The sequence below is a fragment of the Ziziphus jujuba genome, chromosome 9, assembly GCF_031755915.1.
Source record: "Ziziphus jujuba cultivar Dongzao chromosome 9, ASM3175591v1".
NCBI classification, from domain to species: domain Eukaryota; kingdom Viridiplantae; phylum Streptophyta; class Magnoliopsida; order Rosales; family Rhamnaceae; genus Ziziphus; species Ziziphus jujuba.
Window position 1 is genome coordinate 11,961,834 of NC_083387.1, and position 14,879 is coordinate 11,976,712.

At 33.4% G+C, this 14,879-nt stretch overlaps 2 protein-coding genes across 2 annotated transcripts; one reads left to right on the top strand and one right to left on the bottom strand.

The window, feature by feature from the left end:
* Positions 1–383: 383 nt before the first annotated feature.
* On the top strand, positions 384–1,903 carry LOC107406993 (caffeoyl-CoA O-methyltransferase). The gene is made up of 5 exons (XM_016014209.4): positions 384–565; positions 718–797; positions 909–1,053; positions 1,146–1,277; positions 1,374–1,903. Exons 1-5 carry the CDS (start codon positions 473–475, stop codon positions 1,665–1,667), a joined length of 744 nt encoding a protein of 247 aa, XP_015869695.1. The 5' UTR covers positions 384–472; the 3' UTR covers positions 1,668–1,903.
* A 4,957-nt stretch (positions 1,904–6,860) lies between these two features.
* On the bottom strand, positions 6,861–7,596 carry LOC107406992 (small ribosomal subunit protein uS9). Its single transcript, XM_016014208.4, has one exon. It carries the CDS (start codon positions 7,506–7,508, stop codon positions 7,065–7,067), a length of 444 nt encoding a protein of 147 aa, XP_015869694.1. The 5' UTR covers positions 7,509–7,596; the 3' UTR covers positions 6,861–7,064.
* Between the last annotated feature and the right edge of the window lie 7,283 nt (positions 7,597–14,879).

A 14,879-nucleotide genomic window follows, 5' to 3' on the forward strand; every position in this document is an offset into this window, starting at 1 on the left:
TAATGTCCACAAGATAAAGGGGGCCTACAATCCAATCCTAATGGTAAAAATCACTTTATTATTTTATTTCTAGTTTTGTGACATTCTTTATCTATTCGATCAAAGTGTACACGTTTATTTTTTCTCGACAAAGATAAAGAAAAAAAAAGAGTTTTAAAATATATAATGACATCATAAATGCCGGAAATGATGTCATAAAAGAACGAGACTGTACAAGTCCACACACAACTAATAATTACCAGAATGCTCAGAAAAGTGGGACCCTATTTCCACATACCAATATGCAGACTTCACCAACCCCCGGCCGTTTTTGGTGGGCGGTCCAACCATCTCAACCGGTTCAAACCGGACCCTTCATCCCCATATAAAAATGTCCTGCTATTACTTCATCTTACCAAAATCAACCCAACTCTCACGTCTTAAACTCCTAAAATCAAAGTCTAGAAAAAGATCAAAAAATTACATTTCGCAAATGGCCAATAATGGAGAAAATCAGCAAAACCAAGCTGGTAGGCACCAGGAAGTCGGCCACAAGAGCCTTTTGCAGAGTGATGCTCTTTACCAGGTATGTTTCATATCATATATTTTGTATTTTATATCCACAATCTATGGTTGTGATTGAAAAATTAAAGGGAATAAAAGGAAACTGAACTCCCATTTTGGATTAATTTTTCAAAAATCATTAAGAGTTTGATTTTGGGTTTTTGATTTTTGTAGTATATACTTGAGACTAGTGTTTACCCAAGAGAGCCTGAATCAATGAAGGAGCTCAGGGAATTGACAGCAAAGCATCCATGGTTGGTTCTTTTTTCAGATACCCAATTTGGTATTCAAAAAACCATTAATATTTTTTGGTGTTCAGTTTCTAAATTTGTTTTGGGTTTTGGATGGAAATGAAAAAACAACAGGAACATCATGACCACCTCAGCCGATGAAGGTCAATTCTTGAACATGCTTCTCAAGCTCATCAACGCCAAGAACACAATGGAGATCGGTGTCTACACTGGTTACTCTCTCCTCGCCACGGCACTTGCTCTTCCAGAAGATGGAAAGGTAGGACTCACAATCCAAATTAACCAAAATCCACAACCCAAACAAATCAAAGAAATTCAAAATTATCAAACTTTTTTTTTTTCTGCTCTCAGATTCTGGCTATGGATATTAACAGAGAGAACTACGAACTGGGTCTTCCAGTAATTCAAAAAGCCGGTGTTGCCCACAAGATTGATTTCAGAGAAGGCCCTGCTCTTCCAGTCCTTGACCAAATGATCCAAGACGTAAGCAATTCATTTTTTTAACCATTAAAATTGCTCTGTTTTTCTTTTTCTGTCTCTGTTTCATCATGGAGCTGAGATTTTGTACTTGAATCGCAGGGGAAATACCATGGCTCATTCGACTTCATCTTCGTGGATGCAGACAAAGACAACTATCTGAACTACCACAAGAGACTGATCGAGTTGGTGAAAGTAGGAGGAGTTATCGGCTACGACAACACTCTGTGGAACGGCTCCGTGGTTGCTCCTCCTGATGCTCCATTGAGGAAGTACGTCAGGTACTACAGGGACTTCGTTCTTGAGCTCAACAAGGCTCTCGCTGCCGATCCCAGAATCGAGATCTGCATGCTTCCCGTCGGTGATGGAATCACCATTTGCCGTCGGCTCAACTGAGATCGACTTTTTCCGCCCATCCATCACCACTTGGTGGCTGCAAAGATGAACTTGTTTTTTATTTTTTATTTTTCTTTCTCTATTTTTAATTTTAAACCCAAGATCGATCCTTTTGTGTGTATTTGGGATCGGTATAATTAATATCTTGCTATGATATACCTGATAATGCCGTTTATACTCTGTTTTATTAATAATCTTAATCAACTTAAACAAAATCCTCTTTTTTATTATTATTATTATTATTTTTTCATTATTCTTTTGATAATTGAAAATTTGAAATGGTGGGCGAAAGTTTGATTATTTTACTTTTGATAAAGGCAGAGGAATTGTAGTGGGTTGCCACATTTGTTATTTCTTTAGCGGATGATGGAGCCTATCCAACAACCCACCCCACCGAAATCTGTTTTCCTATATGTTTATGGGCGTTTTGGTAACTTTCATATTTTAGGTGGATAATTGGTTAGCTACTCAATCACAATGAAGAGAATTCGTCCCCTCAACCCCCCCAAAAAAATAAATAAATAAAAGGAAAGAATGAAGAAGAAGAAGAAGAAGAAGAATATATAAATGAATTGGTGAACTACTCAAAAGTTAAATCATTGTATGTTTGCCAAATTTGGGTTGGGTAGAGTGCAAGCATCATCCTCAAACTACATGCTTATTTTACCGTTTTTGCTTTAACTTTTACAATTTGGAGTTCTGTTTAAACATGTAATAAAAAAATTGAAATATAAAATGTATTATCTGAAAATGATTTTCTTTAGACTTTAAATTTAGAAGACAGTTTTTTAAGTAAATAGTCAAATCAGGATTTAATATGCGTTTTATTAATGATAAAGAAATGCAGGAAAAGTGAGAAGTGAGAATTATTTTAACTCACTTGAAATGCAAATTTATGTTTGCGTTGTGGGTCAACGAATATTGTTTAATGACATGTCCTAGGAATATTAATTAATTTATAATGAGTTAAAAAAAGTTGTTGAGGACTAATCGTATGGAAGAGATTATTTTGTAGTTTTTTTTTTTTCCCTGCGGTTAAAGCTTATGAGAGAGAGGGTAAAGAATATTAATCACCTAATTAACACGAGCATATCATTGCCATGATGCAATTCTGATACAACTTTCTAGAATGGTGGCAAAGTACTCTCCTAATTGTGATTAATTTGGTAAAGAATAGGAGGGACCGACACACGTGGGGCCCGGGGACACGTGCTCCTCTCATTTTTTTTTTCTATTTTTAATTTTTTTTGGTTGCTGTTTACTAGTTTAATCTTCTTGTGCTCCCCTTGCCAACCCTACCACACACTAATTTTTTTGTCTTTTGACTTTTTGTTTTCTATTTTAGTACTTTCCAACCTATGTTGTACTTATTTACAATAATAACTATTTAATATAATCAAATATTTTTGCTTGAATTTAATATCATCAAATATATGTATATATAATTTGCTCAACAAAATAATTATTACTATATTTATTTATCTAATGACCTTTTGTTTTAATTACACATAAATTGATTTGCCAAACTTATGAATTTAATTATATATTTCTTCCAGTTAGTTTTTTTTTAATAAAAATATTTAATATACTTTAGTAAATTAATTATCGTCAAAATCAAAATTTTTTTCTTCTTTAAAAATAATAAATGTTTATTTGTTTTATAAATTTGTAATAAATTTAGTATGAAAGGAAAAATCAAATTTATGAAAATCATTGAAATTATATTTTTCTCTAAAATTTTTGAATAAATATGAAAAAAAGAATATTTAATCCTTCCTATTTTAAAAGATTTCAATTTTTTCCTATTTTAAAAGATTTCAATTTTTTGATAAATTAGTGAATATTTAAATTAATTAGAGGTTGATATAGTAAAAGATGTTTAGATATTTCTTTATCCAAACTTTAAATTTGAAAATATATTATCCAAAAAAAAAAAAAAAAAAATCAAACGCTACCATATAAAACGGTGCCTCCCTCAAAAAAAGTTTTTGGGTCTGTCACTTCATAGAGCAGTGTTTTCCAGAAGGAATTGAAACTTCGGTCCAATTTAGCAATTCACTGATAGGTTTCTAATTAATGTTCTAGTGAAAGAAGTAATAACGACTAGTAGCTTCAGGCTTGTCTTCACTCACGAAACGGCAATACGTATAAAATGAAGAATAATGCGGTGATTCAACATTTTCAAGATGTGGACTACTTCCTAGCCAATGGCATTGCTTTCAGAATTCATGGAAAATAAATGCTTGTCTCCAAGGATTTTCTTGAACTAGTCTTGAAAGACCATTCTTACTGAGGATTTTATTGACTCAGAAAGCATCACCACTTTCTTTTCCTTGTTTACGAAAGTAAAGGTTGTTTTTCTTTGTTCCAACAACCCTGTTAAAGCTTTGCTTTGCGTAGTCTATGAGAAAATGCTTCTCGCAGTTAAGGCTCAAAAGTTGTTTCTCGCAGTTTTTATTTAATTTTTTAAAATTGCTTTAGGCTTTCAAAAAGGTTTTTAATTTACATTAGTAAAAATAATTTATAACAAACAAAATTCTCAATTTATTTAAAATCAAATATGTATATAATGCGCATAAAATTGTGCTTTGTAAATTTATAAACTATTATTTAATTTTTTCTTTTATGCTTTGTAAATTTATAAACTATTATTTAATTTTTTCAAACAGTTTAATGATAAAGTCATTATTTTTTTATTGTAATGAATTTGGAATTTGAATTTTAATTAATTGCAAGTTGCTAAATTTTATTTATGCAACAAAATATACCAAGTATTAGCATGGCCACGTGGACCTGTAATCTACAAACATATACATGTTTTTCCCTATTGGTGAAAGTTAAAGGGCGCTTATCATTCTATTTGTTAGCACCTTGGTGCAAGCGCAAGGATAATAGTATTGAGTAATTAATTAGTAGTACCAGAGTTCCGCAATGGCCGAAGGAAAATTGGAACACCCGATGTTTTGTTTTCTGCAAGCAATTGCGATATCCACGAAACCACATACCAAACCGAACTGCAATAATAAGAAAAAGAATTAAAATATAAAAAACAAAAACTGAACACCAAAAATCAGCACCTAATATATATATATATATATATATTCTAGCATTTATTAATTGTTACCAACGAGTTGAGGTTTCAACACATTAAAAATGGACCACAAGCTGCCCAATACTCACTCATGGACCAGTAATAGACCTCTTGGTGATTGTTCACGATCCATACTTTAAAAAACTATGGATCATTAACAGCTGTAGCTTTATAGTCATGCAAAAGTCTACAGACTACTCAATCCACCATCAGTTGTCCCTATCACCCTCTCCCATAATGCTCAACATGTAGAATTGTAAACCATTAACAACTGTAGTTTTATAGTCTCCACCACCAGCTGTCCCTATCACCCTCTCCCACAATGCTCAGCATGTAGAACTGTGAACCATTAACAGTTGTAGTTTTATAGTCATGCAATAGTCTACAGACTGTCCAATCCACCACCGGCTATTTTTATCGCCCTTTCTCATAGTGCTCAGTAGATAGAACCCATACCAAAGTTTATATGAGACTTATCAAGAATCGAACCCGCAATGTGACGGGTTTGTCGGCTTCCTACCATTTGATCCACCCCCTTGACCTTGGTCGATCACAAGTTAGGGCAAGATTATGAATATAAATGAGAATGGGACACTTTTGGTCATACAACCAAACTAGGAAAAATTGCAAGCACTATTCCTCGGATGGTCTTGCAATTGATAATGTGGAAAAATGTGATCAAGACATCACACATCAGAAGCTAAAATCAGGACAGTTGGTTGTTGATTTGGATTTTGATGTTGCATGCTCAACACAAGAGAAGGTCTAGGTTTAAGATGCTTCAAGGACATCCAGGAAGGATTATGGCTGCTGATAGCCTATTACGTCCATATACACAGTTTGGAGTGCTTGCCTTACAAAATGCTACTTGGCGGGTAACAATTAGAACAGTCTGGTTTTGCAGCAAATTGATGATATTGCATGGACAAGTTCACTAGAAGGGGGATCATTTTTTGAAATTGGTCTTTAAAAAGGTTTTACGACAAGTCCATTAAACCACTAGGGAATTTATAGTAAACTATTTTCAACTATTATCGTCCATTACCATCAAAAGTGAAGCAATGCCTCATCGCTTGCTCACAGCTTAAGAGTTATTATAATCTTTTAATATCCATATAAAAGTTTAAATCCAATTTGGTAAAGAAGAACATAACAATCCCTTCAAATGCTTATCTCTACGAATGATGTTGCCATTTTCTCTGATGACAATTTCTGACTTTCCAAATAACTGAAAAACAAAACTCCGTTTTTCTTTTACATCAAATGAAGCATAAATCTTGTTTTGGAATTCAGACTGCGAATGAAAAAATAATTTATTGCATAGTTTCATCCACTTAAAATAATAATAATAATAAAAAAAAATAAAAAATTATCCTAACCAAAAGAAAAACACCAAACACTTGATATAGTCACAAAACAGATAGAGATCCTAGTCAAAAGCATCTATGAAAGCACATAAAAGTGTTGAAGATTAAAAATTGCAATTTCATCTCATCTAGAAATCCTATGTTAAGTTAACAGATCATGCTTAACTGCTTAAATTCTAAAATCCAAGAAGCATGTCCACAAAACCATCTTCAGTCTTCCCTAAAAACTTAAAAAGAGAAAAACTTAAAGCTGGATTAACAATATGATTAAGAAGGAAATCCTAAGAACAAGCACTTACAGACAGAATAAGCAAAATAAACATAACACAAACAAGTTAAAATTCTGATCTTCACCATCAAAGTTCACAAACATGAGCTTAAAAACCAGAGATGGAATCTGATTTTATTCGACAGTAGGAGTATAATCCAAAGAAAATCATATCTTTAACAACCATTTACCATTTAAAAGAACAACTGACTAATCGCCAAGGTAAAAGTCCTAACAAAATAATCATGAACCCTGAAACTATAACCAGACAGATAATCTCGAATTTAACTAATAAGTAATATAAATCCGAACACCGTAGCATTTTCGTAAACCAAGGTCGTCTTAAACCAAAAACTTAATCATACCAAAATCAGAACCTCCTAGACTTAAATTCAAAATCACCACCAGTGGAAATAATAACCTAAGAAATTAATACTTGTAGACAATAATCTATTTTGCAAATGAGCTGAAAAACGATAGTAATAAACTCACTGAGCAACAAAACTAAACAAACTATGTCGTCTCAATATTCAAAATTCTCGGAAATTACCAAAACCCATTAAACATTAAACGCTCATGTCCTTAAACACCAAAAAAGCGCAAACTGAAAATTTTAAATTAAAAACCAACAACAAAATATCTCCACCTTCAGTTTTCGATTTGCTCCCAATCTAACGGTAAGATTTCTGGAACCTAGCACGAGCACCACGACCACCGAACTTCTTGGGCTCGCAGCGTCTAGGATCGGCAACGAGGAGGGTCCTATCGTACCTGACGAGGATGTCCTTGATCTCCCTCTTGCTCTGCTCGTCCACGTACTTCTGGTAGAAAGCAACCAGGGCTTTCGCTATGCTCTGCCTGATGGCGTAGATCTGAGACGTGTGACCTCCACCCTTCACGCGTATGCGCATGTCGACTCCGGCGAAACGCTGTCGTCCGAGGAGGAGGATGGGCTCGTAGGCCTTGAATCGGAGGATCTCCGGCTCCACCAGCTCGATTGGGCAGCCGTTGATCTTGATCAGACCTCGGCCCCGCTTGCAGTAGGTCACGGCCACTGCCGTCTTCTTGCGGCCGAAACACTGTACGGACTCGATTGGCGCCGCCGCTGTTGCCATTGTTAGGGTTTGGAGGATTTTTGCACTCGCGGACTGAAAAACCCTAGCCCCTACGCAAGAATGTGTCTCGGAGAGTTAAGGGTCAAAACGTGCGAAATGAGACTATTTATACCACCATGCGTTTTCGGTGGGAAATTTTAATGACCTTGGCTGTGGACATAATTACGCAATTGCCATGAACTTGACACGGGCATGAACAAACTGCATCGGCAGCACGGCACGCCGTTTGTTGATAATGAACAATGAGATTGTCGTTTGCTTTTCTTCTTTATATGCTTAAAAGTTATTTATTTATTTTTAAGAATGATATGCTTAAAGTTTATAAATAATAATAAAAAAAATCTTTGAAACAATTTATAGAACATAAAACAAATTCTATAAGATTATCATATTGGTCACTATCATGCATAATTTACTTAGATTTTTATAAAATTTACATATTTTGAATCACTGTGATATGTTAAAATGTTTTGCAAAATTTATAATATTTTTTTCAAATATGATAAAATGTTTGTGATTTTGAATTAGAAAACAACTTTTAGAAAGTGTCATAAACATTTAAGATATGCAGTTATAGGTGTAAAAAGAACTCCTAGGTAATAATTATAAGAGTTAGATACATTTTGCAATCTAGAATTTCAAAGAATTTAAAAAAAATTAAACGTACGTTTGGTACCCTCTTTTTTGGTAACTTAAATAAGCTTTTCTGCATAGTATTAAAGTTATACAATATTGTGTTTGGCAAATTTCCAACTCTATGCACGCCTGCATAAAAGGGTGCTCTTAATCCATCAATTACTGCACTATTATACCCAATAAGAAGTTAGGTTTAAGTTGCATAAACATAATAACTTGTTTTCAGTGAAAAAAAAATGGATCATTTTCTTTTTACCCTTTTTGCATCGTAATGGAAATAAAAATTAAAAAATAGAAAAGGATAATATGCAATTATCTGAATTATCAAACAAATAATAAATATTTGCAAACATTCTAATCTACAATTTACATTTATTTAATTTAAGATTCTGCAATAAATCATTTTTATTATTTTTATATAGTATCCATATTCTATAAGAGATATCATGCAATTTAAACTATTGATTTTTGTTCAAATAAAAAAATTTAAACTATTGATTATATACTATTATTGTCTTTAATTCTTTAAAAATTATATATTTTTTCCATTGAAAAAAAATATTAATTTAAATAGTTTTAGATAAGACAATTATTTTGATAAATAATATTAAAATTACAAGTATAAGGTATGCATTTTTTTTTCTTCTTATTTTCTAGGTAGGGTAATTCAAACTTTTAATCTTTATCACTAGATTGTCTCTAAAGGATGCTTTGACATGTTTAGTTTAGAAGGTATATTTAATTTAGAGTTTAATAATTTTAAAATGAATTATATATTTTAAAAGATTTAATAGATTGTTATGGAATTCTATAAACTCCATCAGAAATTTATAAGAATCCAACGAAATCTTTTGAATTAAGGTTGGATTTCATATTGACAATTTTCTTCACAATTTCATTTTTAAAATCCTTTTAAATCCATTAAAATCCATCATTTTTTAAAAATATTTTAAAATCAATAACTTTTTGAATACTTCTAAAATTTAAAAAAATTTTATAAAATCCTAATTGAATACACCTAGGTTTTAATTTTCTTCACAATTTCATTTTTAAAATCCTTTTAAATCCATTAAAATCCATCATTTTTTAAAAATATTTTAAAATCAATAACTTTTTGAATACTTCTAAAATTTAAAAAAATTTTATAAAATCCTAATTGAATACACCTAGGTTTTAATAAACTTTTATAAAATCCATTAAAATCTGAATTGAATATCACTGGACTTGTATAAACTCATTTAAAATATAAATCGAATACTGTAAAGAAAATATTATGGAAATATAATATATGTGTATATACATGTGGATCTACAAATGTAAATAAAATTTACAAAAAATTAATAAAATAAAATTAAAAACCTGAATGTCCTTAGCTTTAATTTGCTGGTTGAAAAATGGTCTGAGATCTGTGTGGTACCACAGCTTTCTTAAGATAACTTTCGTCCCATCGGTGCGAGTGTTTTCCGATTGCATTCTCCCAGGATACAACGGATTCGAAATCTCAGGCAAAACACCACTTGAATTTCCCTCGAACTTTTAGAGTACTTGATCTTTACCCTACTCACTAACCAAAAATATGCAGGAAAAACTATTTTTTCTTCTCTATTTTTTGAAACTCACGTGAGGGAGGAGACCAAAAATACTATTTTCTATATTTGTTCTTTTTCAAAAACCCACGTAGGAAAGTAAAAGGCGACCTTCAAAACCATTCAAAGCACATTAAGGCCCAATAACTCCCACTAACACCACTCACTCAAATCATTTAACCTTAATTAATAAAAAAACACTTAAAAACGTTACAATCCCCCATATGAATGATTTGACTACTATGTAAGACTCTGGTGGTAAAGCTTTGCAGTTGGAACCTGTATAGGATAGATAGATGTTACTTTTTGAATCTTCCCTTGTGAGACTATATCTTTTTTACTGACTAATGGTGGAAGCAATATCTTTGAACCATTTCGTTGTTTGTGTAAATGACAATATAGTTCAAACAGATTCCTTCCCAGTATACTTCAGTTCTCATTGCTGTGTTCATTTTGGCCTTAAACACCTGTCTGGTTCTGCGAGAGTTTTTAGAGAATGTACCCTCAACAATTTTCCTTTGAAGTGGCCACTCTTCTCTCTCATATAGATGATTTCTTTTTCCAATGTAATCAGCATTACTATGCAAAGATTACTAAACACAAACTTATAAGAATCATTAAAAGCATACTTTATACTTAATATCTTTCTATTACTGTTTCATCATAGGAATGGGCAGAGAATTAACCCCCACAGTGATCCATACCAGTCTTTACAATTGCATTGTCCCATTGAACTTAGATCTTGAGATCTCCAGTCAACTAGGTTGGGTTTTCATCGTATTGACTTTACTCACGGGCTTTAATCCCATTCCCCTCGATGATTTCTCAACTAATTCTCTATTTAACATTTTGGTTAGCGGATCCGCAATGTTATCTTTTGACTTTATATAGTCTATCGAGATAACTCCAGTTGAGATTAATTGTCTAATAGAATTGTGTTTACGACAAATGTGTCTAGACTTTCCATTCTGCATCACATTTTGTGCCCTGCCAATCACAGATTGACTATCATAATGTATACTTATTGCCGGCATAGGTTAAGCCACCTCGGAATGTCCTCCAAAAATTTGCGTAGCCATTCGGACTCTTTACCATATTTATCTAATGCGATGAACTCATATTCCATCGTGGATCGAGCTATTACTGTTTGTTTTGAGGACTTCCACATCATGGCTGCACCCGCTAATATAAATACATAGCCACTAGTGAATTTTGAATCCTTGATATCCGATATCCAGTTAGCATCACTGTATCCTTCTAATATAGCTAGATATCTCGTATAGTGAAGTCTATATTCATGAGTATATTGTAAGTATCTTAATACTCTAACGATTCCTTTCCAATGATCATCATTCGGATTACTCATGTATCTATTTAGTCTACTTATAGTGTAGGCTAAGTCTGGTCTTGTACAATTCATCATAGGAATGGGCAGAGGATTAACCCCCACAGTGATCCATAGCAGTCTTTACAATTGCATTGTCCCATTGAACCTAGATCTTGAGATCTCCAGTCAACTAGGTTGGGTTTCCATCGTATTGACTTTACTCACGGGCTTTAATCCCATTCCCCTCGATGATTTCTCAACTAATTCTCTATTTAACCTTTTAGTTAGCGGATCCGCAATGTTATCTTTTGACTTTATATAGTCTATCGAGATAACTCTAGTTGAGATTAATTGTCTAATAGAATTGTGTTTACGACAAATGTGTCTAGACTTTCCATTCTGCATCACATTTTATGCCTTGCCAATCACAGATTGACTATCACAATGTATACTTATTGCCGGCATAGGTTAGGCCACCTCGGAATGTCCTCCAAAAATTTGCGTAGCCATTCAGACTCTTCACCACATTTATCTAATGCGATGAACTCAGATTCCATCGTGGATCGAGCTATTACTGTTTGTTTTGAGGACTTCCACATCATGGCTGCACCCGCTAATATAAATACATAGCCACTAGTGAATTTTTGAATCCTTGATATCCGATATCCAGTTAGCATCACTGTATCCTTCTAATATAGCTGGATATCTCGTTTAGTGCAGTCTATATTCATGAGTATATTGTAAGTATCTTAATACTCTAACGATTCCTTTCCAATGATCATCATTCGGATTACTCATGTATCTATTTAGTCTACTTATAGCGTAGGCTAAGTCTGGTCTTGTACAATTCATCATAGGAATGGGCAGAGGATTAACCCCCACAGTGATCCATACCAGTCTTTACAATTGCATTGTCCCATTAAACCTAGATCTTGAGATCTCCAGTCAACTAGGTTGGGTTTCCATCGTATTGACTTTACTCACGGGCTTTAATCCCATTCCCCTCGATGATTTCTCAACTAATTCTCTATTTAACCTTTTGGTTAGCGGATCCGCAATGTTATCTTTTGACTTTATATAGTCTATCGAGATAACTCCAGTTGAGATTAATTGTCTAATAGAATTGTGTTTACAATAAATGTGTTTAGACTTTCCATTCTGCATCACATTTTGTGCCCTGCCAATCACAGATTGACTATCACAATGTATACTTATTGCCGGCATAGGTTAGGCCACCTCGGAATGTCCTCCAAAAATTTGCGTAGCCATTCGGACTCTTCACCACATTTATCTAATGCGATGAACTCAGATTCCATCGTGGATCGAGCTATTACTGTTTGTTTTGAGGACTTCCACATCATGGCTGCACCCGCTAATATAAATACATAGCCACTAGTGAATTTTGAATCCTTGATATCCGATATCCAGTTAGCATCACTGTATCCTTCTAATATAGCTGGATATCTTGTATAGTGCAGTCTATATTCATGAGTATATTGTAAGTATCTTAATACTCTAACGATTCCTTTCCAATGATCATCATTCGGATTACTCATGTATCTATTTAGTCTACTTATAGCGTAGGCTAAGTCTGGTCTTGTACAATTCATTAGGTACATCAGACTTCCAATCACCTTTGTGTATTCTACTTGAAATACACTCTCTCCTTTATTCTTGAATAAGTGTAAACTCACATCTATATGTGTTCTGGCTATATTAGTATCATCTTTACTAAAATCAGCAAGTATTTTATCTACATAATGCGTTTGACTAAGAATGATTCCATTCGAAGCTCTAGTGATTTTCGTTCCTAAAATCACATCAGCAAGCCCTATATCCTTCATGTCAAATTTAGAATTTAATATGGCTTTCGTAGTTCGGATCATATTATCATCACTACTTACTATGATATGTCATCTACATACAAACAAAGAATGACATATCCATTTTCTGTATCCTTTATATAGATACACTAGTCACACTCATTTATCTTAAATCCATCACTTAGCATGGCATTATCAAATTTTGGATGCCATTGCTTCGGAGCTTGTTTAAGTCCATACAAGGACTTCACCAATCTACAGATTTTCTTTTCTTGTCTTAGTGTTGAGAAACCCTCGGGTTGCTCCATGTATATATCTTCATCTAGATCTCCATTAAGAAAGGCTGTTTTCACATCCATCTGATGTACTTCTAAATCCCGCAAAGCAGCGATCGCTAGTACCATCCTTATGGAATTTATTCTCGTCACTTGAGAATAAGTGTCAAAATAATCAAAGCCTTTTTGTTGTTGTATCCTTTAATTACAAGCCTTGTCTTGTATTTATTGATAGTTCCATCTGCTTTAATCTCCCTTTTAAAAATCCATTTATAACCCAAAGGTTTACAATCTTGAGGAAGATCTACTAACTCCCAAGTGTGATTTTGTAAGATAGAATCTATCTCGCTTTTTACAGTTTCTTTCCATAAATTCCCTTCAGGAGAATTTATAGCCTCTTGGAAGTTTTGAGGTTCACTTTCTAGCATATATGTAAGAAAATCTGGACCGTAGGATTTTTCCGTTCTTACTCTCTTGCTACATCTAAGCTCAACCTCAGTCTCAACATCAGTTTCTTGTTCTTGATCACTATCATGATTGTCTTCATTGATAGTATCATAAGTTCGTTTAGACGAACTCGGTCCCTTTTTCACTCTATACGGAAAAATATGTTCGAAAAATGATGCATTTTTCGATTCCATTATCGTATTCTTATGTATATCAGGAATTTCTGACTTATACACGAGAAACCGATATGCACTACTATTTTGTGCATATCCTATGAAGATGCAATCAACGGTTTTAGGACCTATCTTCACTCTCTTTAGAGTTAGGATCACAATTTTGGCTAGACACCCCCACACTCATAAATAATTATAGGAAGGTTGTCTTCCTTTCCATAATTTATAGGGTGTCTTAATATGGTCATTTCGGAGCACCTTATTTAAAAGGTCGTTTGCTGACAAAACGGCTTCCTCCCATAAGTTCTGTGGCACTCCAGAAATTATCAGTATTGCACTCATCATTGCTTTAAAGTTCTATTTCCATCCAGCCACACCATTTGATTGCGGTGAATATGGTGGAGTAACTTCATTTATTATGCCATGTTGAGCACAATACTCTCCAAATGGAGTCATATACTCTCTACCATGATCACTTCTGATCACTTTAATTTTTCGGGTGAATTGATTTTCAATTTCCGTTTTATAGAGAATAAATTTCTCCATAGCCTCATCTTTGCTTTTAAGCAAGTACACATAGTAATATTTTGTGCTATCATCAATAAAGGTGATAAAATACTTATTACCATCTCTAGTCGGTGCAAATTTTAAATCACATATATCACTATGTATTAAATCCAAAGGTTCATTATTTCTTTTAATTGTTTGATATGATAACCTCGTTAATTTTGCTTCTACACAAGTTTCACACTTATGTTTGGTATCAATATCAAATGTGGGAATATGATTCAAGTTAATTAACCTCCTCAGAGAATTATAATTAACACGACCTAGTCTATCAGGCCACAAAATAGAATACTCAAGCAAGTAAACGGAAGAAGTACTAGCTTTATTATTAATATTCTTTGGCATTACAGTTATTACATTCAATTTGAACATTCCATTGACTACATAGCCATTTTCCACAAACATCCCATACTTGGACAAGATAACATTGTCTGACTCAAACACTAAGCGAAAACTATGTTTGCTTAGTAACGATCCAGACATCAAATTCTTACGAATATATGAAACATATAGTACCTTATTCAGAGTCAGATCCTT

Excerpts from the sequence above, each read along its gene's own strand:
- LOC107406993 (XM_016014209.4), top strand. The coding sequence starts at position 473 with ATGGCCAATAATGGAGAAAATCAGCAAAACCAAGCTGGTAGGCACCAG. Across the intron at positions 798-908 it reads TTGACAGCAAAGCATCCATG|GAACATCATGACCACCTCAG; the intron begins GTTGGTTCTTTT and ends AAAAAACAACAG. Across the intron at positions 1,054-1,145 it reads CTCTTCCAGAAGATGGAAAG|ATTCTGGCTATGGATATTAA; the intron begins GTAGGACTCACA and ends TTCTGCTCTCAG.
- LOC107406992 (XM_016014208.4), bottom strand. The coding sequence starts at position 7,508 with ATGGCAACAGCGGCGGCGCCAATCGAGTCCGTACAGTGTTTCGGCCGC.